Source organism: Magnolia sinica, chromosome 2, assembly GCF_029962835.1.
Source record: "Magnolia sinica isolate HGM2019 chromosome 2, MsV1, whole genome shotgun sequence".
In the NCBI taxonomy this organism is placed as follows: Eukaryota; Viridiplantae; Streptophyta; class Magnoliopsida; order Magnoliales; family Magnoliaceae; genus Magnolia; species Magnolia sinica.
The window spans coordinates 118,815,784-118,838,260 of record NC_080574.1 but is presented as its reverse complement, the minus strand read 5'-3'; the positions used below and the strand labels follow the sequence as shown (position 1 = coordinate 118,838,260).

At 40.5% G+C, this 22,477-nt stretch overlaps 1 protein-coding gene and 1 long non-coding RNA gene across 9 annotated transcripts in view; both read right to left on the bottom strand.

Annotated features, from left to right (window-relative positions):
• Positions 1–2,165: 2,165 nt before the first annotated feature.
• The window catches only part of LOC131237468 (protein PSK SIMULATOR 1-like), a 45,818-nt gene continuing 25,506 nt past the window's right edge, over positions 2,166–22,477 (bottom strand). For 7 of the 8 annotated variants that reach the window (XM_058235248.1, XM_058235251.1, XM_058235250.1 and 4 more), the window contains 5 exons: positions 10,312–10,415; positions 4,049–4,165; positions 3,252–3,328; positions 3,083–3,127; positions 2,166–2,978 (listed from right to left, as the gene is read on the bottom strand). In XM_058235248.1, the coding sequence (XP_058091231.1) occupies positions 2,456–2,978; positions 3,083–3,127; positions 3,252–3,328; positions 4,049–4,165; positions 10,312–10,415 (866 nt within the window). In that variant the 3' untranslated portion in view covers positions 2,166–2,455. Of the gene's footprint in view, positions 2,979–3,078; positions 3,128–3,251; positions 3,329–4,048; positions 4,166–10,311; positions 10,416–22,477 lie in introns of those variants that run through there. The other variant, XM_058235253.1, reaches the window with a different exon arrangement.
• Positions 10,989–13,888, bottom strand: LOC131237469 (uncharacterized). The gene is made up of 2 exons (XR_009167258.1): positions 13,558–13,888; positions 10,989–11,486 (listed from the first exon to the last, which is right to left on the bottom strand). It is a non-coding gene; the product is annotated as an uncharacterized LOC131237469 (long non-coding RNA).

The window sequence follows — 22,477 nt, the reverse complement described above, 5'->3', positions numbered from 1 at the left end:
TTTTTTGAACAAACCATACACTGCAGGAAGTAGATGTGTATTCATGGGCTAGAATACGATGTGCATTTGGCAGAACTCCTTGGGTGTTGGCAACTCATACACCATACATGTGGCTTGCATGCCTATTCAGACCATCCAAATTGTAGGTCCCATTGTGGATGGAGCATAATAGCCTACAAATCACATGGGTTAGAGGATCCCATCTGTCCAGCGAGTGAATGTTTAAAAATAAAATGATCAAGGGTCCAAATGCGAGGGATCAAATTCAATAGGGGATTCGATGCTGTTTTGTGAAGCGTATGGACATCATATTGGCATCATCAAAGCCTTCCTTTGCTGCTTCAAAGGTGTCTGGACTTGGGGTGAATTTTATAAGGAGCTTCATTGCCATGGTAGTCATGGAGGAATGGTTGAAATGCTTGCCAATTACCCAATCTACCATCTTCTCCCTGGTCAAAATGCTGGCTAAGGTGTGGCTAGAAGCTAGAAACCCAAAGCCATTTCCTTTTGAGAGGAGATGGTAACAGATTCCATTCTTGTTGTAACTGGTAAGATGTGCAATAGTTGAAAGACAGGCAAATATGTAGAGAATCATGGAGTGAAAGTAGGTTATTCGTTATGAAAGTTGATGCTTTGTGGAGGATGGTGATTGCTTCCAAATAAGGGAGGGGAGATGGGGTGGGTCCTGGGCTTAGTTGCATGATCCTTCTAACTAGGTGTGCTCTAGCTTCAAAAAATGTGCTATGGACTCATGTTCCATGCTTCTGCTTCCTATCCATTTATTTTGAAACAAATGCTTCTCCACTGAATCTATTGCTGCTTGGCTTCATAGTTCATACAGCTAGTTGCACGAATTGGGGTGGCAGTAGTTTTTCAGCAGGCTAGGCTGGCCATTGAGCTACAGGCCAGTCAAGGTTATACCCTTATCCAAGGGGAGAAGTTTCACCTAGAGCTGGGCATGGGACGACTAGACTCGTCTGACTCGTTCAAACCTGACTCGATCCGAACCGAGTAGACTTTGTCCAATCCGAACTCAAACTGAGTCGAGTTCGGGTCACCCAGTAACTCCAACTCGGTACTGACTTGACTCTATCCGAAACTTGACTTGTGTGTGCGTGCGTGTCAGAACCCAAATCGCGGGTGCATCTATGTTTTGGGTTGTGATTTTAGCCTGTGGTTACATGTTGCACCCGACCCGACTCGACCTGACTTGGTACTTGTGACTGGGTCGGACTCTGTCCAGATTAGTCCAGGCCAGACCTGGATTCGGATTGCGTTAGGCATGCTGGACTCGGTACTGAGTCGGGTCGAGTTCAGGTCAGGTCTATTTCAAACCGGATCAAGTCGGGTCAGCCCTAACTCGATCCCACTCGACTCGGTACTGAGTCACAAGTTCTGATCACTGATTGTGCTTCCTTCCAATTTTCTAACCTCAGCAATTACAAGGTGCATTATCATATGCAGTGCTCACAGATTCAAGGTCCATCCACCACAGGCCCATGCGAGTGTATGGCATGGGATACCCTACATGTGGGACACCACACAATCAGTGATCAGAACTTGTCCTCTGGTGGACCCTGCAACCACACTGCATGAATGATCCTCTGAGGGAGGGTCTACATGATGGGCCCAACCCGATTTTAATGGGTTGCATGCATGCGCGCACACATTAATGATTTTAGCGACAAAATGAAGCTCCTAAACTGCACTCATGTGACAGAGTCTACTCACACCATACGTGTCTAAGTGACATAGGTGTGCAATCCAATCCATCCATTGGGTGGGCCCAACAATATAAATGCACTTATTTTTCCACCGACCCAACTCAAAACCTAGATCCAAACCCTACAAGTACCTGAACCCAACCATATCCTGGTCCAGATATTCAATCGAGAACACGACTCGGAGCCAACAAGACCCAAAGCCGCTTACCGGGTACCAGTACTAAAGGACCCACCCTTAACCCAACCGTTTCATAGCCCTAATTTCCTACGAAACCATCTCAGAATGAAAAAAGAAAAAGAAAGAAAAAGCATTTGCAAATGTAAATTAGTCACACAGGGCAAAGGTCATTGCTTGGACTAACAAAAACCAACAGAACTGCATGGTAGATTTTGTGGCCCACCTTTGTGCCCAATAAGTAGAAAAAAAAATATATAGAATCATGGTAGAAGGAAACCCCCTTTCAGAACCCAATCTCCTACATTTCTTTGGCAGCCCAACAATCCACTCTCATTCTCTTGTACAATGCAAATCATCCATGTTCATACTACCATCTACTTACAAAAACATCCATCCTCCTATCACTCAGCATCTCCACTTATCTTTACATAATCTCCTCTCCTAACATGGCCCACATCTGGTATATCTGTGGGATTCTTGATACATTCCATCACCAATGGAATCCGCTTGATGTATGCATGCACAGACAAGTGAGGGTCCACCATGCTATATTTTACAAGCTTCTAAGTGTGTCCACTCTATCGATGACATCCAACGCTTTGATTCTGTCGATGTCGAAATCGATGGCAGGAATGGTGGATGAAGGCCTTGTATCATCAAGCTCCTTATTTCCACTTATTGGGGAATGGCTGCTACTCTTACTCAGCCGATTATACGTGCTCAAGCTGGTCTTGGCAGTAAAGAATTCCTGGCTTTTGCTTATTCCTGGGGTCAACTTCCTCAAATTCACATCCCGTAGCATCGCCTGGTCCTCGAGAGTTAGCACAGAAGTTGGCGAGCTCGGCTTGTGGACCAACAGCATTGCCGTTGAAGTCTTCTGGGTGGGGGAGCGAATTGGGGATTTGATAGGAGATCTCACGCCACCGTTGGCACCTGACCGTGACTGGCTGATGAGAAGGTGAAGCCATACTACCAATTCGAGTATGTATGCTTCAGCCTTCTCCTTCTTTGCATGGTGGAGTGTCTCTATCCGGATTAAGTCATTCTGCCCCGCTAGCTTTTGGTTCACCTCAGACCTGAAAACACATGACCGCAGCTGCTTGCATTCTAGCATATATGGCCAACTTTGTAAAATCTTTGGAAAAGAAGCTTAAAGGTAATGAAATGGTTACCAACTCACCCTGTGTTTGCCCATTCTCCGACCCAACCGAAACCATGATGTGCCCTGGTTTGTATCAACAATTATAGCCACGAATTACACACACAGATTTTGATAAGCAAAGGCTTAACTGAAAAATAGACAGAACGGAAGAAACAGAAATAAAAGATGTCCAAAGTAGATGTTTTACTTGGTTGTGTTGGTGGCAATTGGTACAAGCCACTGCAGAGTCCTATCCATCTCAGCTTTGATTTGAGGAACGGTGAGCTGCAAGCATATGTTCAAAAGAGAGAATTAATAAATAGCGGAAAAGATTGTGTACCCAACTTGCAAGAGCAAGTGCATCCCTTGCAATGTCGTATCACAGTGGGAATCCTAGGGGTTGTTGGGCAGCATACATTTTTAGGAAGGTAGTAATTGGAATCCAGGATTTTCAATCCAAATCATGTCTAGCACACCCCAAAATCCTGGATTCCAAATCAAACTTGGTAAATCCTCAAATGGGGCCCTTCTAAAATCCAAGAGACAAGGTGGGATGCAAAATCCTGATTTTCAATTCTCCCCATCAGTCATAATAACTGCTCTCCCCTCCTCTCTTTTAGGGTCCTCTTGAGTCAAAACAAGCTGCCAAACATAATTTCAGGATTTCCACAGGATTGAAAGTCCAGGCAGCAAAATGCGATTGAAAGAATGCACAATCAAGGTTTGAAGATCCAGGATTTGGATTCCTGAGGCAGAATCCAAATCTATGCTACCAAACGACCCCTTAATATGTATTTCAAATTGGAATTTGAATATGGAATTCCACTTTGGAACACATGTTAGGATTCATCATCATTGAATGGGGAGAGGAGTGAGCCAAATTCAGGTCCATAAATAATATATAAATGTGCATCCTCTGATACAATAAATAGACTCTTCATCTACACCAATAGGCTTATTTTTCTTAAAAGTAGCTATAGATGGAAGCTTGGGAGTCAGGTATACCTCTTCCTTGACCTGAAATGATAGTAACTTGAAACGTAGTGCTGACTTTATACTAGGTGGCAGTCCTTGGTACAAAGTGTCCCTGGTATTTGGAGGCACGGAACTAGACCGTGATACCTGAATGCATCCAGATGATCCCTTAGCCAAATAGTTACCACCCATTTCAACAAACACTATTTTTCAAAACCTACTCAATGAAAAATATAATAGTACAGAAGAAATGAACCTTTTAAAAATCTCAAAATTCTGATCATATGCCAAGAGTATTCTGATTAAAACAAAGCTTCCTGATAATTTGTGCAGCCAAATGCTTGAGTGGGTTCCGTGCTATGTTGTGCAGCCATTCTAGGTGTTTCATGCTTGCAGTTTGTTCATAATTGCCCCTCTACGACCTTATCACTTGCTCACCCTTTGGGAGTACATTTAATAGTTGGGCTGCAAGTCACTGGTTGGGTCTATTGTGGCGTGCAAGTGGTGTTAATGTGAGCCTCTTGTCTCAGGCATGTAGGTTAATGCAAGCGGCATCCATTTCTGGCTTATTTTGACATAGGAGGCTTGTATTTTTTATTTTTTTGAGAGAACAATTTTTTTATTAGAAGCCTGCAAAATCAGGAAAAGAATACAAACCCACACAATGCAAAGAAAATCTTGAAAAAGCCGCCAAGACGGCCTAAACAAAGGCAGACCAACTTGACACAAGCACTTCAATTGAGTCTAATGGCCTCCTCCACCCCCGTGATTACATTTCGAAAGCATCCACCATTTCTAGCAACCCCCCCCCCCCCCCCCCCCCCCCGCCCCCCCGCCAAATGACCCAAAAAATCGCTATAAGAGTCAGCCTCCATGTGGCTTTACCCACTTTACCCACTACTCATGCTAAGAAGTGAGCCCAAACTTTTGAAGCAAGTATACAATGCACAAACAGATGATCGATCAATTCTGCACTCTCCACGAACATTAAGCATATATTGGGAAGGGTAAGAGCTCTCCTTTGAAGATTATCCACAGTAAGGACCCTCTTACACCCCACTAACCAAACAAACACAACAACCCTAGGAGGAGCTCCGTAGAACCATGGAAAGGGTGGGACAGAGGAGAAACTGATTCGCCCAAGCTTCTCAAAAGAGACCAAACAAAGAACTTTCCCGAGGAGTGGCACTTCCAAACCATCAAGGCTTGTACATAATGTGTAGAGACTTCTAGAATATGCTAGTCTTGTAGTGTTATGTAGAGACTTTCAAAGTAGCATCCACTATAGCAGATTTGTGTAGAGGTCTCTAGAAGTTTCTAGAGTTCTCAATAGAGATTTGGTGATAGGAGAACTGTGGAAGAGTGTAAAGTTTTAGGATGAATACCATATGGAACCATCCCAGCCACTGAAGTATGCTTCTAGAGATTTCCTAGACCTATATCTATGGGAGTCCACATTTGGGTCTTAGTCCTCAAGGTAGTAATCTTTTCTCTGTAGTACGATACAAGCTTTCCCATTCTACTCTCTTGCTCTCATACATCCTTTGCTAGTTCTTGGGGTCAAGCACTTAGTGGTGCAAGTGGGAGGTAGGCTGACTCAAGTAGCGTTGGGGCATTACACGAGTGCCACACAAGTGAGAGTGCTAAGGATTTAGCAAGTTTATGACATTGCCATGGCCAGCTCCAAGTGCCTAGCAAAAGAGGAAGGTTGATGTCTGGTGCAAGGTGTTCCGTTGTGGTATCGGTGGGTGTAACGGTGCCCACCGTTATTGATACGGATACGCCCCGTATCGGCCGATATGGGGCCGTAACGTTGCAATTTTATTTTATTTTTTTTTGTCAAAAAATTATGAAAAAATATCCATTAAATTTGAAATATTCTAAATATTCCAAATATGCATTCATTTATAATTTGGAACATGTTTATGGTGGTGTAACGGTCCACTCTTTGGTGAGAATGCTATATCAGGCTGTCTGATGGATTTATGAACCTGACAACCTGGAATTAATTGCAAACCTTTTATATTTAGTTTTCTAACTATATAATATCTATATAAATTTACTATAATGAATGTAATACCAAAACATCTTATATTTTCAAGTTTTCCTTTTATTTATAATGCTAGTGCATTGCATACTTCGTGACCCACATACATTTCATTTCAATATATATAGTTTAGGGACTTTTGTACCCTATTATGTAATTCAGATACCTAACAACTTGATATCATTTTCCCCCATAGATCTTTAAAAAAATTAAAATTAAATTGAGGTAAATAGTGTTGTCGATTCGGGGTTGAATTGGGGACCATTTGATGCCCCAAACTAGCCCCAAATTAATGCAATCTATTGACACTTATCCCACTAATGGATTGGTGGACATTTATTGGACAGTGAAAAATGAAAAATATCAAATGGTCCTATTTCAAAAACAAGTGTCTGCAAACTAATGGTGAAAATTGTAGGAGTAATTTAATTTTGGGATTGTGACTTAGCAACGATGGTCCTAAAATTTAATTGGTTAATTTTGAGTTGATATATACCTCATGTATAAACTTTTAGGGCCATGTACTGGGGTCCACTCAGTTGTGTATTATGTATCCATGTCGTCCATCCGTTTTGGCAACTCGTTTAAGGGAATTGGAAAAAAATAAGGTATATCCAGATCTCAGGTGGACCACTAGTGGTCCAGGCAGGCCACCTCGATGTATTTGTATATCCATGCCATCAATCTGTTTTGCCAACTCATTTTAAGGCATGGTACAAAAATTCAGGTAAATCTAAATCTTCGGTGGACCACTAATGAGTATCCCTTTAAAAGTGGGGCCCACCTCAATGCATTTGTTGTATATCCATGTGGTCCATCCCTTTGCCAACTTATTTTAGGGCATGGTCCAAAAAATGAGGCTGATCCAAATCTAAGGTGGACCACAAAATAAGGATTTAATTCCCACCATTAAAATTTTCTTAAGACTTTTTTTTTGGGGGGGGGATCAAGCTGTTATTTGTGTTCTCCCTTCATCAAGGTCAAAGTCTATGTGACCTTATCAACAGGTTCGATGGAAAATAAACATTATAGTGGGCCCTAGGAAGATTTTAACAGTGGGCATTCAATCCCAACTGTGTGGTCCAATTGAGATTTGGATCCCTTTATTCAAAGGATCGTGCCCTAAAATGAACCTGAAAAATTGATGGACAGCATGGATATACTACACATAAATCAAGGTGGGCCCCACATAACAAAACAGTGTTGCGTCCATTGTGCTACGTGCACCGCATAGCGTTTAAAAAGAAAATTGAGGTGCGCAGTCCATTCATTTTTCCAAGACCGAAATTGAAAAGGGGAGAGAGAGAGAGAGAGAGAGAGAGAGAGAGAGAGAGAGAGAGAGAGAGAGCAGTCCATTCATTTTTCCAAGACCGAAATTGAAAAGGGGAGAGAGAGAGAGAGAGAGAGAGAGAGAGAGAGGGAAACCGAAAAGAAAAGAGGTAAAGAAGAGAATTGAAAAGAGGGAGAGAGAGGAACACGAAGAAAGAAGAAGAAGGGTTGCCGCCGTAGCCGCAACAACTGCAGCAACCGAACAACAACAACAAGAAAGAAAGAAAAAAATAAAAATAAAAAATTATTTCCTATTTTCTTTAGGGTTATGGCCCGTAACAATTGTTACGGTACCGTAATGGCCGTTACAAACCCAAAAAATGGAGGCGCCCCGTTTCGGGGCCATATCGCGTAATGGTACCAACCGTTATCGTTACGTATCGGCCGTTACGTAACCAATTTTGAATACCTTGGTCTGGTGAGCAACCAGCCATAAAACTTTTGTCCATTTGGCCACTCATTAAATGAGCCACAACTTAAGGTAAATACCATCTTTCCCACTAACATGCCACTTGTGTAGGACATCTATAATTGACAATGGTAAACCCCACCATGACGATCACCCTTCAAAATAAAGTTAATCCCATCACTCGGTGGGCTGCGCCTGCATGTTGATTCAAACGATCAATTGTCTATTGCTTTTTTTATGGTATGACCCATTTGATGACCCGACCTTTCTATGCCAGGCAATCTTCATGGTGGGGCCTACCCAAGGTATTCAAAATTGGTTACGTAATGGCCGTAACACGGCCGTAACAGCCGTTACGTAATGGTAACAGCCATAACCGTTACGCGTTATGCGGTCGAAACAGCTGTACCGGCCGTTACAGGAAAAACAGGCCATAAAGGCCCCATAACGATTCCTTTAACAGGTTTTTTTTTTTTTCCAAAAAATAAAAAAGGACCATAATGGTCGATATGGGGGCCATAACGGCCGTTACGGCCCGTATCATAACGGTAATGGTGGTGACCATTACAGCCACTGTTACCGTTTTGGAACACCTTGGGCCTACCATTTCCATGGTATGAATCCTCACAAGTGACATGTTGACATGAAAGATGGTACAACACCACAAGTTGTGGTGTCAATGCCTGTAGGTGATCAATTCTCATGGTCGTTAGAGGTGTCATAATTTGGAAATTGTTTCCTATGTTATTACTTAGTAGTAGTGGAAGAAATAAATAGCACGATCTTCAATAACAAGTCCTCTTTGGGGAAGGAATGAAAAAGAAGACTGTTTCTTCCATTCTCAGTTGGGCATTATTTAGGCCTGAGTTCAAAGGGGTTCTAGGAATATCTCCTTCCTGATTGAAACATAGATATAAGCTGCAAAAAAAAGGCCCCAAAGCAAAGGCTCTTTTGGTTTCTTCTCCAAGCCTCCTTTTGGAAGCATAAATTTGATGCTTGTTTTCTTGGCAGTTCAGAAACCTCCAATATTGGAGGTGTTTTGACAAATGGCAAATGAGAGAGCGTCTTGTCCTTCTCTCGACCATGTGTTGCAATTGGATCTATAGGGAACTTCAATTTTACAGGAAATTCAACAGGCCACTCATGGGCATGGGTTGGGCTTAGGCAGGCCCTGGCCCAGCCTGTTGACAGGCCTGTACATGAATATGGCTACTACAACTTTTGCGCACAACCTTGAAAATTTATAGCACGAGGCTATGTTGCAGGAGAACAGATGCAAGTATCGGGTAAGAAGGCCAGGTATGGCAGATCCTCTAAAACCACATTCTCGATAAATGGGTATGGCAAGGATTGGTTGCAACTTACAACTCATAAGTATAATTAATGTTGAATATTTTTCCCAACAATATTCACAACATCGGCTTGTAGCTCTTTTACTAAAATTACTCTACATCGAGAAGATTAGTAGGTGTAGAGTTACAAAACCCAGGAAGATCCACATTTCAAGGGACACCAAGGAGAATTCCTCAATTTTCTTTATCCTCAGCTGACTCATAGTTCAAAAACATGACGCCCCATCAACTCAAAAAGTCCACTGAGTTGGGTAAACTTGAAGTCTCAGCAGAAAACTCAAGAAAATCAACGAAATTCAGTATCACTTTTTTTTTTTTGAACAGTAGTATAACTACTTTTATTGTTATTATTATTATTATTTAAAATATAATAAATGTAATAGTTAATAAATAAGTACAGGATAAGAAAAAAAATCTAGAAAAACAACAAAAACCTGGAAAATCTAAGAAACATCCAGTTGACTCATAAAAACTAGAAAACTTGGGAAAACTCCCAAAAATAATAATAATAATAATAAACAAATAAAAATACAAACTCAAATCTCAATTACATGACTTTTCCATCAGTCAACTCGTGATCCCAACTAGCCAAGTCAGCTTGATTGAGTTTCACATCAACTTGGCAAGTTCTTAAAGTATGATCTTAGAATCCAATTCGTTTCGTCCAGTATGAAAGGAGGATATTGGGCATATATAGGGTTAAACGTGGCAACACTGAAAATGAACAAAGAAAATGAAAAGTGACAAATGGGAAGATCATGAACCTTCAATAAAAAGATTAACATAAGAAATGCCACAAGACCATGACAATGCATGCCCAGATTCAGGAATACATGCCAAACTACAAGCACAACCAGAAGTATCCAAACACCCAAAAGGGTGCACGCAATTCAAGCCACAGAAATTCAGTAACTAAACATTTTTTTTTCCTTTTCTTTTGGATCCCATAATTAAATAAATCACTGCAATAAATGTTTAAAGGTTCTTTTTAGTTGTATGCATGGACAATCCGTTAATTTACTTAAGAGACCACTACCAATTTCAGTCGATTAATTTTCCTAGGAGATCACAATCATCATATTAGCTAGAGAGAAGGAGACCTGAATTAGTAGGCTACATGGTATAATTTAAAGAGTAAAACAAAACATGAACTCACAAGAGTATCAATTTGACTGATAATATTTGCATAGTGCAATGCAAGGCCAGCAGATCCGAGTCTTTGATGATCGTTGAGAGATCCCTTCACTGGTTTATCACCATCTACAACATCACCATAGCAAACAGATCATTGATTAAATTGAGTACAGACTTGCAGACCAGCAACAGTATTGAACTCTATAAGAATCATGCAATGATTTTCTTTTCTTTTGTTTTTTCTTTTTACAGAGAACTAAGCAATGAAAATAGAAGCTTATAGATGGGCTTCCTAACAAATTCCAATATACACACAAGGCAAGTGGTATAAGATGGGACAAACAAAAAGATTTACAACATAGCCATGGACGCGACCTATGTTTCATGGATTCTTGTAAGTGGGATATGCATCATGTGTAAAAGAATCCGTCACCGGCAAACATACAAAGTCTTGGGATATACACCATGATCTTTCTCACAGACGAATCCTGTCAAATCCAACCATCTAGAAATCTAAAGACAGTCCTCTCATCTTATGTTTTAATCCCATTATCCAGATTTTCAAACTGAATCTTATAATTTAATGATTCATGTTTTCAAACCATATGATTCAATGGAGAAAAAGGGATCATGGTTGTGGGTTGAACCATGGCTTATAAAAATCTCTCACACTTGCATTAAATAATTGTGAGAAGGAAATTTTAGTTTTTTTTATCTATGAAATATACTATGCATGACAACACCAACAATGATGGTTATAATGGAGATAAAGATGTCAAAACAATTTGACATTCATGGAAAATTTGACGTACATTGATATTTGTGTGCTTCCCTTTGAATTGTTTGGGGCATTTAGCTTTAGAACTTGGAAGTTGAAAACTTATTATTATTTTTTCCTTCTTTTTTTTTTTTTTTCCTAAACCCAAATTCCAAATGAACAAATCTTACGGAAGGCAGCAGTAGGGAATGTTCCACAATGGGCGAAAACCAATTGTTTGAGGCTTTTAGCTTTAGAACTTGGAAGTCAAAAAACTTACTATTATTTTTTTCCTTTTATTATTATTATTATTTTTTTTAAGGTGATGATTTTATTGACAAGATAGAGTCGAGAAATCTACACTGAAGAGAAGACAAAAGGGAAAAAAAGAAGAAGCCAAAAATGACCAACGGCCCAACACAGCCAACTTAAAATTAGAGCTGGGCATCGGTCCGGATTGGATTGAATTGGGTTCAACTCGATCCGATCCGAAATGTCAATGGTTTGACCCGAACTCAATCCGATCCGGAACCGAGTCTAGGTTACTTGCCTCGAACCGATCCGATACATGATTCGCCTGACCTGAACCGTGTCCAACTCGGTCAGAGAAACCGAGTCGGATCGAGTTGGGTACGATTCAGATCGTATAAATTTAATCCAAATGTTTCATGCAATGTGGTCCACTTCAACCTTTAATATATGCCATTTTTTTTCTCAAGGCCTAAAATGATATGTCAAAATGGATGAACGGCTTTGATAAAACATATACATCAAGGTGGGCCCCACATGGCTCTGAAAGAGCTTTCCATCTACCATATTCATGTTTTTACCGGATGTTGACGTGCACTGCAAGAAATCGCATGAGTAGCTTTTCAAAATCGGATTGCGTACTTACTGAGTACGCTTTTATCATACTAAGTAAACTCAGCTGGGACCACTGTGAATGTATGTGGTTTATCCACACCGTCCATCCATTTTTCCGGATAATTTTAGGCGTTGATCCCAAAATTGAAGTAAATCCAAAACTCAAGTGGACCATGCCACAGGAAACAGTGTGGAATAATGATTTCCACCATTGAAACCTTCCTAGGGCCCACAGTAATGTTTATTTTCCATCAAAGATGTTCATATGATCACAAAGACATAGATGAAGAGAAAACACAAACATCAGCTTGATCCAAAACTTTTGTGGCCTCCAAGAATTTTTCAATGGTAAAGGTTCAATAACACTGTTTCATGTGGTGTGGTCCACTTGAGCTTTAGATATACTTAATTTTTGGTCTCAAGCCCTAAATTTATCCATTAACATGGATGAACGGAGTGGATAAAATAAATAAATAATTGTGGACCCCACAAAGTTTACTCAGTACGCTAAGGGTACTGAGTTACTCAGTACGCAATCCGCTTCCTTGCTTTTCACGCAAGCACAACTTGCAGCCTTGCACAGTTGTGATTTTGTATCAACATGAGCGAGTTCTGTGGGTCTAATCATGGGGTATGTGTTATATCCAAACCGTCCATCCATTTGGTGAGCTCGTATTAAGGCTTGAGACGAAAAATAAGACAAATCTAACTATCAAGTGGACCACACGAATTGTTTAACAGTGAAAATCATTCTCTGCTACTATTTGTGGTGTAGTCGAGATGATCTTTGGATATTATTCATTTTTTGGATAATGTTCTATAATGATCTCTAAAAATATATGAACGGTTTAGATATAATAAATACATCACTGTGAGGCCCATATAACTTTGATCTCCTTTGAACCGTTCGAACAACTCGGAGCTCGAGGAGCGCAGACACCGTACTGGAAATGGATGGGCTACTCGCCTACTCCCCCTGCCACCAGCCAATGGCCCGTGGTCGGTGCTCTGTGGGCCCCAACATGATTATGTGTTTCATCTATGCCCTCCATCTATTTTTATAAATCATTTTATGTTTATTAGAAAAAAAAATGAGGTATATAGAAATTTCAAGTGGACCACATTGTAGGAAACAGTGTTGAATGAATGTTGACCATTAAAAACGTTTTGGAGGCCATAAAAGTTTTTGATCAAGCTGATATTTATTGTTTCCTTTCATCTGGGTCCTTATGACCTAATCAACAGATTAGATGTCAAATAAACAGTACAGTGGACCTTAGGAGGATTATAATGGTGGATATCCAATCATTATTGTTTTCCTGTGGTGTGGTCCACCTGAGATTTATATCCCTATAATTTTTTTTATATGAAGCCCTAAAATGATATGTAAAATGAGTGAACGGAATGGATGAAACACATACATCATGATGGGGCCGGATCGGGTCGGATCGAATCCAATCGGATCGGATTCCGAATCGGATCGGTCCAAGTAGGTATAGATCCGAACTCGACCCAAAAATCTTTCGGATCTGGACTGTCCTACTCGATCTGCACCGATCCAGGCTGTCGGATCGGGTCGGATCTAGTCGGATCCGGTCGGATCCACCGGATCGGGTCAGGATTGCCCAACTCTACTTAAAATTATACGCAATCTACCCAAAACTCGACATTTGAGTAAGCTTAACAAGATACCGGCTCAGGCTGCTTGTCACTGTTTCAGAAACATCTCTCATTCCTCTCTACCCATAGACCAGCTAGAAGAGATACTCTCCAACGTTTCCCTTCCGCTTTGAACATGATTCCATCATGCCAGGCTAGAAACAGCTCGCCAATGGTTTCTAGCATCACCCAATGCATTTGAGATAGACAAGAAATTCGTTCCATATAGCCTTAGCAAAAGCACAATGGATGAAGAGGTGGTTACCCATTACGTGGATATTGAGGATCATCGTCTTTTTTGGAGATTGTCCATCATGAGAATTCAAAAAGTCGCAACCTTCGAAGGTCTGCAATATGACGATGTGAACTTGGTAGGCACTTCCACATACCTTTCCCCCGAAGCACAGATCGCCTCACAATAGAATGAATGGACAAGAGAATTTTCTCAACTTTTCCCATCTCCATTCCCACCCATCTTTGTTATGGGAGGACAAACTCTGAGACTGAAGCAGTGACATCGAGCCTATCATGTCTTCAAGTTCTTTTTCAAACAGATTTCTCCTGCATGATGGAGTCCAAACTATAATGTGATCTCTTAAAGCACTGCAAAGAGACAAAAGGATACTTGGATTTGGAGCTAGCCTGGCCAATCTAGGGAAAAACATATTTAATGGTCTATCACCACACCACATCCTCCCAAACTCTGATGCGAAAGTCATCGCACAACACACAAACCACACCTTAAAATACCTCACTACCGTTATGACCACCTTTCATATCGAAGATGCCCTGTAAATTGATGCATCCTTGGTAAACCACTTCCAGGTTCCATGCAATATTTACTAGCAACCAGCTTCTTCCAGCTACTATTGTCTTCAGTCCCAAATCTCCACAACCATTTACCTAAGAGCGCTGAATTCATGGATTTCGACTCTCTTAGCCCTGGCCCACCCTCCACAAGTGGTCTACAAACCTCCTTCCACTTAAGTGAAATTAATGTTTGCCTTCCACCCTTTGCCATAGGAAATCACATCTAATTCTTTATAGTCTGTTTATCACCACCACTGGACATCGGAATAGCGGCATATAATAGACCGACATGCTATACATAGCTGACTTCGTAAGTGTAATTATGCCCCCCAGAGATAGATGCAAACTTTTCCATCTTGAGATATTTTCTTTCAATTCTCTCAGTGACCTTACCTCACAAATGTTTAGCCGGCTAGAGAATGGGTTGGAGTACTATAATGTTTTTGTAATCTTCATGTGGCATGATCGAACATAGAAGATTGTACACAGCATCTCAATGGTATGCAATGCACGAACAAATGATCAACTGATTCTGCATCTTAAAGGCACATAATATAGACAAAAACAATGATCATATCATATGCCTTTTCATCCAATTGTCAACAGTTAGAACTCTACTTCTACCCACCAACCAACCGAAAGCAATAATCGGTGGTGAACCCTCATACGACCAAATGAACTTCGACGACTCTAGAGAACACCTACCTGTCTCCACACCCACCCGTCTCCAAGAAAATGATCAAACAAAGAATCTTCCATTCATTCCCAATCTCCACACCCACCTCTCTCCAGGATATAAGGGAACTTATTTTGCAATAAATTAAGCAAGCCTATCATCCTCCTTTGATTCCTCTTTAGGTAAAACTCCTACAACACAGCAAAGCCCATGCCACTTTCTTTTTTTTTTTTAAAGATGACGATAATTTTATTAAAAAGGGGGATGAGAAATCCTCACAACAAATTACAAAGAGTTCCAACAATAAATACAAAAGAAAAGGGGGGGGGAAAAAAAAGGCCACACTACGGTGCAAAAAGGGATTTAAAATCAAGCCCATGCTATGACTTCTGATCTCACTCTCCTAAACACATCATTAGGAAGCTTATGCCAGTCTTGAAGCATATATCATTTTATTATGCCAATATTGACCATAAACTGGCGAAGACTGAAAGCCTCCAAAGAATCTTCTCTTTTAACTAAGACTAATCCCAAGTCAAGCTAAGAGGAAATCTCCAATGGAATCCGACATCACCCACTCACACTAAAATAGATAAAAGAATCGATTTCACACAATGTTGTCAAATCACATATGTCATTGCATACTTGCATAGCATATTGCCCTAGCTTGCTTTTTTTTTTTCTTTTCTTTTTTTTTTTTTTGAAAAAAAAAAATATGTAAAACAAAAAGGAAAAAAGGAAAAAAAAATAAAATCAAAACTTTATATTTAATTATTAAAAATTTCGAACATAAAATTTTTATTAATAAATGATAACTTGATAACTTGAACAAGTTGTAAGTTACAAGTTACAACTTAATTTACAATTTACAAAGAAAAAAGCACAACTTGCAAAGTTACAAGTTTCAACTTAGTGACTTATAAATTTAATATATATAAAATAAACATACTAATATATGCTACTAGACACATTTATGATGTTTGGATACATGGATTCAACGGTCTTTATTTTTTTTACCATTGGACCTATATGCAAACCTATATGGGACCAAATGTTAATGTCCTTAAACTTTGGTACTTCCTCAGGTGAAGTAGGGGAGAAGATTGCCTTAAATGTCTAGCCTCGTCTTGTGGGATCGGGCTTTGTGCTGTCGGAAACCAAGGATTTGAGGTTCTCAAATACCCCTGAAGGTGGAGGAATATGGTCTGGTGGGGGTAAGCCCAATGATTACCCTCTTAGTAATCATTTGAAAAGTAGGATGATGAAAGGAGGTCATGAGGACTACAAGCCGGGCAACCAATTGCAAAACTGGTTAAAGTAACTTGTCACCCCCTTTTATGCGATCGCATACTTATCACACAAAAAAGTATGCCATTGCATACTATCCTGGATCGCATATGCCATGATGGCATATGTGATCCTTTTGGGAAAAAAAATGGCATATGTGATCGCATATTCGCACGCGTCATTGCACATGACAACAATGATTCCATGCACCGCTAAGGCAAATTTGCAGTGTAGCAATAAATAATCTATAGACCTTTAAGTACACTATGCACATATTAGGGGTGACCACGTCCTTTTCTCTAAGTTATACAATGTAAGCCCTTTTCCCTTATCAGCCAACCACACAAAGGCAATAACCATAGGGCACTGGGGACCTTTGTAAGATCTAATGTGCTTTGGGGTGACCTCATTTTCCTGATGCCCTGTAGAGCTAATTGTGGTATAAAAAGATTGAATCGACAATTGCTACAATCCCAATGGTTTAAAGAGCCTAGCTTGATGCATTCCATCAGTCCTAGAGCTTTTGGCATATTGGTTAGCTTCTTAACAATTGGTATCAGAACCAATACCACGTCCCGTGTTTGAGTCACTGAGGGGGCAACCTGGACCAGAATGAAAGCCACCATGGCGTGGAAAGGGCTACCTGAGCAACCAGAGTGCAACTGCTAAGTGGAAAGGTTTACCTAGATAACCAAAGTGCAACCGCTAAGCCCTGGAAAGGGCTACCTAGAATAGAAGCCAGAGTGAGTATCGCCACAGAGTGGGCCGCCTTGGATATCGGCTGCGGAGCGTGGTGGAATGTTACGATCCCAATGATTTAAAGAGCTTAGCTTGGTGCGTTACATCAGTCTTGGGGCTTTTAGTGTGTTGGTTAAGTTCTTAACAATAATCTTTCCGACTTCTCCCATCTCCACACCCATGTGTCTCAATTCATAGTACGCAGAGCAAATTTATGGAGTGTGTCTAACATTTGCAACATTTCCCCTACTTCCTCATCTAGTAAATATCTACAACCCGAGGAAGCCCAAATTACTTGACCCAATCCTTGGATCCACTGCCTCGAATACAAAGATTTAAGTGGCCTCTTGGATTACTAAGCATCCTCCTAAATTTTGGCATGTGAGTCATTCCCTATAGAGAATCCGATATCTTTGTAAAAATCATTTGCCAATTTAGATATGTTCCACCACAATGCCAATGCTCTATATAAAGACAATTTCCTAGAGAACAAACCCCCTCCTCTATTCCGTATTTGCATGCAACCCCTAGTCTCCATAGACCTTTCTCTTCCATCTCGAAGCGCCACAATCATTTACCTAGCAAAGCAAGATTTATATATCCGGACCCACCTTCCTTCACTGGCTTGCATTTTCACTCCGTTGCATTCGATGAAACATGTGCTTGATTTCGGCCCCCTACCACATATAGTCCCTCCTGACTCTTTCCAATCTGCTAATGGCACTGGCCGAGCATGAAAAAGAAATTGGTAATATAGTGGCATGATGGAGATAGCTGCTTTTATCAAAGTGATTCACACCCTAACAGAGAGATAACTACTTTTCAAACCAATTTTCTTTCAATTGTCTTAATGACCTATCCCACAAATGCTTTGTGGAATTTTTGTTAATACATGACGGGAGAACCAATTATGACAATGGTAGACTACTTGCTATAGTGTAAAATTGAAGCTAAATTCTCCATTTCCTTATGAAATAACCTAATACCTAGTATTTCGCATCTACGAATTCTGATCTTAAGTCCTGACACCATCTCAAAACATCGGATAATTTTGCACTGATTGTCGACCTGCCCTTCATTAACATTAAATAAAAATTAAAATTAAAATTAAAATTTAAAAAAAAGGAATGTATCATCAACGAATTGAAGATGAAATATCTAAAATGATGCATTTTCTACCTTGATCCTATTCAACAACCTCACACTACTACCCCTCTTTCCAACGTTCTGCTCGAAGCCTCTACCACCATCACAAATAAGAAAGGAGAAACAAGATCCCTTGACGAAGCCCTCTTGAGGGCTTGAAGAATCTTTAGGAGAGCCATTGACTAAGATGAAGAATATTGTTGAACTGGCACATTCCTGAATCCATTGACACAAATTTAAGCCACACCCTAATCTTCCTAACATATCTTTAATTTCAAATTAACATGGTCATAAAACTTTTATAATGTCCATCTTGCATATGATCCCTTTATCCATCCTGCAAAATAAAAATCAAATAATCCTTTTATCCCTTCTCTTGCATTTCGAATTGATACTCCTGAGCTATGAGTGCATCATTGAGGATGAGTCTAACATGGATGAATGTTCCTTAGTCATTGGACATCACTTTGCCCAACACCCTTCTAAATTTGGAAGCTAGTATTTTAGCAAGGACTGTATAGGCCCAACAATTAGGCTAATGAAACTAGAGTCCCAATCACTCCTCGCCCCTTCTTAGGGACTAAGGCAATAAAGAAGCCCCCAACTTTGCAGAAAGCCAACCTCTTCATAGAGCTCTACAATAAAAGCAACTAAATCCTTTTTAACATCCACCTAAAATATCTAAAAGAATGCAACAGGAAAATTATCTAGTTTGGGTGCCTTATCCTTTACCAAATACCACACTATTGTTTTGATCTCCTCTTATATTGGCTTCTCTTGACTTTCCTTTATCTATATCTGAAAGCTAGCTAAAATGAAAGGTTGTTGAGCTTAAGCCTTGTCCACCTTTCTCCCTAAAGCAAGTTGGAATAAAAATTCACAATAACTTTGCTAAGTGCTCCTTTTTCCTTAATTCTTCCCCTATCTATGATCAAACTATAGTGATATAAACAACTCCCTTGGCTGCTCAAAATTGAGAAACATTGCGATATAAACATCTCCCTCTACAACACCACCTATACCAACCTCAAGAACACACTAGACCTATCTTCACACCAGGTGCCCTCCCAAAAATGAATGTGAGATTCATCTCCAACCATAAAAGAGATTTGTTCTTGAATGTATTCGTTATCCTATAGATAGCCTTCCAAGAGCCTTTCTTAAAACCATCCTCTTGCCTCCACACCATACCTAACAATCAATTACTTCCAAAGATTATCCTCCTCTATTTTAAATCTCCATACCATTTCCCCATAAGTGTTTCATTAGTAGATTTGAGATCTCTTATGCCCACTCTTGTCGGCTTGCAAACCTTGTTCCACTGCATTAGATGAAACTTTTATTTTCCAAACCTCCACAGAAAGTTACACCAAATCCTTTACACTCTAAACATGACATTCGTCGGACATTAGAATATGTATTAAAGGGGCAAATTTGACATTGTGGCCTTGATCAAAGCAATTCTACCCCCCAACGACAAATACTTGCTCTTCCTACTAAATAAAATTCTTTCAATTACTTCGTCTCAGAAGTGCTTAGTGGGCTTCCTAACGCAAATGGAGAGCCCCAAATAAGTCAATGGAAAAACAGCTACCTTGCATCCAAATACTTGCATAAGACTTAACTTCTCCTCAAATAGTCCAATTCCTAATAACTAATTATATGAATATTCACCTTAAGACTCGAAAAAACTTCAAAATGACGATTAATTTTCCTCAAATCGTCCATATGAGAAGCCTTTGCATCACAGAAAAAAGAAAAAAGAAAAAAAGAATGTCATCCACAAGTTGTAGATGGGTTGTTGTAGATATTGCATTAGCCACCTTCAACCCATTGGCAATCCAACATGAGCCGCTCTTTCCAACATTCTACATAGCGGTTTTGCCACCACAATGAGCAAAAGGGGGATGACGGATCTCCAAGATGAAGACATCTTGACCCTCTAAAGAAGCCTTTATGCGAGCTAGTTACAAAAACTGCGTATCTAGCAAATCCAACTTCTCCATCTCATACAACAACATGACATGAATAGAAGCTCGCATTCCCCTCTTCCTTAGTTTTAATGTTATACTATAAGATAAGATGAGACCTTACATTCCTCTCATCCACAGATAGAGGCTCGGTTCCTTCTTTGATATCGGTTACTTGGATATCATTAAGGATTTTGTCTTTGGCTTCTTCCAACTCCTTGAAATGTTCTTTCTTCCACTCTTTAATCTTCTCTTTCAACAGCTTAAGCTTAAGCATGAGTTTATGACCCACACATCCCTCAGCTGAGAACAAAGACCACCAATTCCTCATCCATAGGGAGAATCCTTCTTCCTCAAGCCACATAAACTCAAAACGAAATGGGAGTGGGCCCCAATCCACCTCCTTAGCTTCAAGCATGATGGAGCAATGATCAGAAAAATGACAAGGAAGATTACATGATTACACGAAAGGGAATCTCTCCACCCAATTAATTGACACCAGGAACCAAACCAATTTAAACATGTCCGCTCTTGTCCATTGGACCATGTAAATTTCACACAACCCATATTAAGATCCATTATCTCATTCCTTCTCAACTAATCTGAAAAATCCCTCATGCTTTTAGCGATATGGCCTCTCCTAAGCTTCTCGCAAGAGTCCTGCCACCTGTTTCTTAAAGCATCAAACTCTTGCCAAGATAAGTTTGTTGCCTTACCCAATTATCGACCCATAGACCGCCTTGAAGATCCATCTAAACCCACTTGACGCATTCCTTAATTGAATGGGAATTGAATACAATCCTACCCATTCGTCCTCCTTTGCCTAGATGTCTGGGTTTTAAATTATCACAATACCACTTGTTGCCCTAACCGCATCCTACCCATTCATCGTCATCTACTGCCACATCCCCTTCTACAACCTACAAAGGATTGGTTGATAGTAAGAGTTCTTCTTCTAGAGCATTTCCATTGCCAACTATTGCCATAAGCCCTGACTCCGATTGATCTTCCACTCCAAGAAGAAATATGCTCCACTAATCGCTTGAACTCCTCTTAATGTTTGTTATCATGGCTCTTTAAGGCACAAGAGGATTGATAGAGAGCATTACTATTCAAATTTGTTACATTCCTGATCTCCAACAATTGCCATCTAACCCGAATATACAAAATTGTTTTGAGTGGCCATCCATGCATAATCCAAATACGCTGCCAATGGGACAAATGTAACTAAGAGCCCGAGATGTAAAGCCTTCCTCCTTTGAGATGTGCATGTCTGCCCTTCACTCTTTAAAAAAAAAAAAAAAAAAAGTCTGCCCTAGCCACTACTTCCGCTTCAAGAACTACTAGGATTCACTTGTTCATAAACAAGCCTTTCACTAATTGGATCCAACACAGGGTCTGTCGAGCCTCCCTCACAGAGCCCTCATTCGAATTAAAATACTTAGGAACCATGGAAATATTGGATCCAACATGGGGGTCTGTCGAGTCTTCATCACAAAGCCCTCATTTGAATTCAAATACACAAGAACCTTGGAAATAGGAAGAGACTCGAGAAAGGGTAAAGGCTCCAACTTCCAAGCCTACCAAGCACAATGAGGAGAGGTGCACCCAAAAGAAGCTTTAAATTTTTTATACATGGGAGCTTAACCACATGTAGGGGTGTACACGAACCGAGCTAGCCCGATTAACTCGCTCGACTTGGGCTGACCCGAAATTGAGTTCGGGTCGGGACGGGCAATTTTCTTTGGCCCAAAACTGAGTTCGGATATGTTCCAGTTCAGCCCGAAACCCGACTCGACTTGGCCCAACTCGGCCTATATATATATATATATATTATTTTTTCCTAAATTCTTACCCAGTTACCCTAACCATTTACAGCAATCCAGGCCGTCCAAATCGTGGGTCCCTTTGTAGATGGAGCAAAGTCCCAAAAATCCATGACAAAAGCCCTTCCCAAAAATCAAGGCCATTCAAGTTACCTGCTAAAGCTCTTCCCATGGAGTAGATGGAGCAGAGTCAAAAAATCAAGGCCGTCCAAATCGTGGGTCCGAAACTGGCCCAAACTCACCCGATTTGCTGACCGGGCCGGGTTCAGGCTGGACATGTTGGCCCGGTGACCTGGCCGGGCCGGGTTGAGCCCAGTTTGACTCGGTTCAGCCCGATGTACACCCCTAACCACGTGTGGGGGGAGCAACAATCAAGGAAGAGATAGGAGGACACATGGCTTGTAATAGCAGTGTACTACCATTGCAACCATACTAGGAGCCTCAAAAATCTTGAC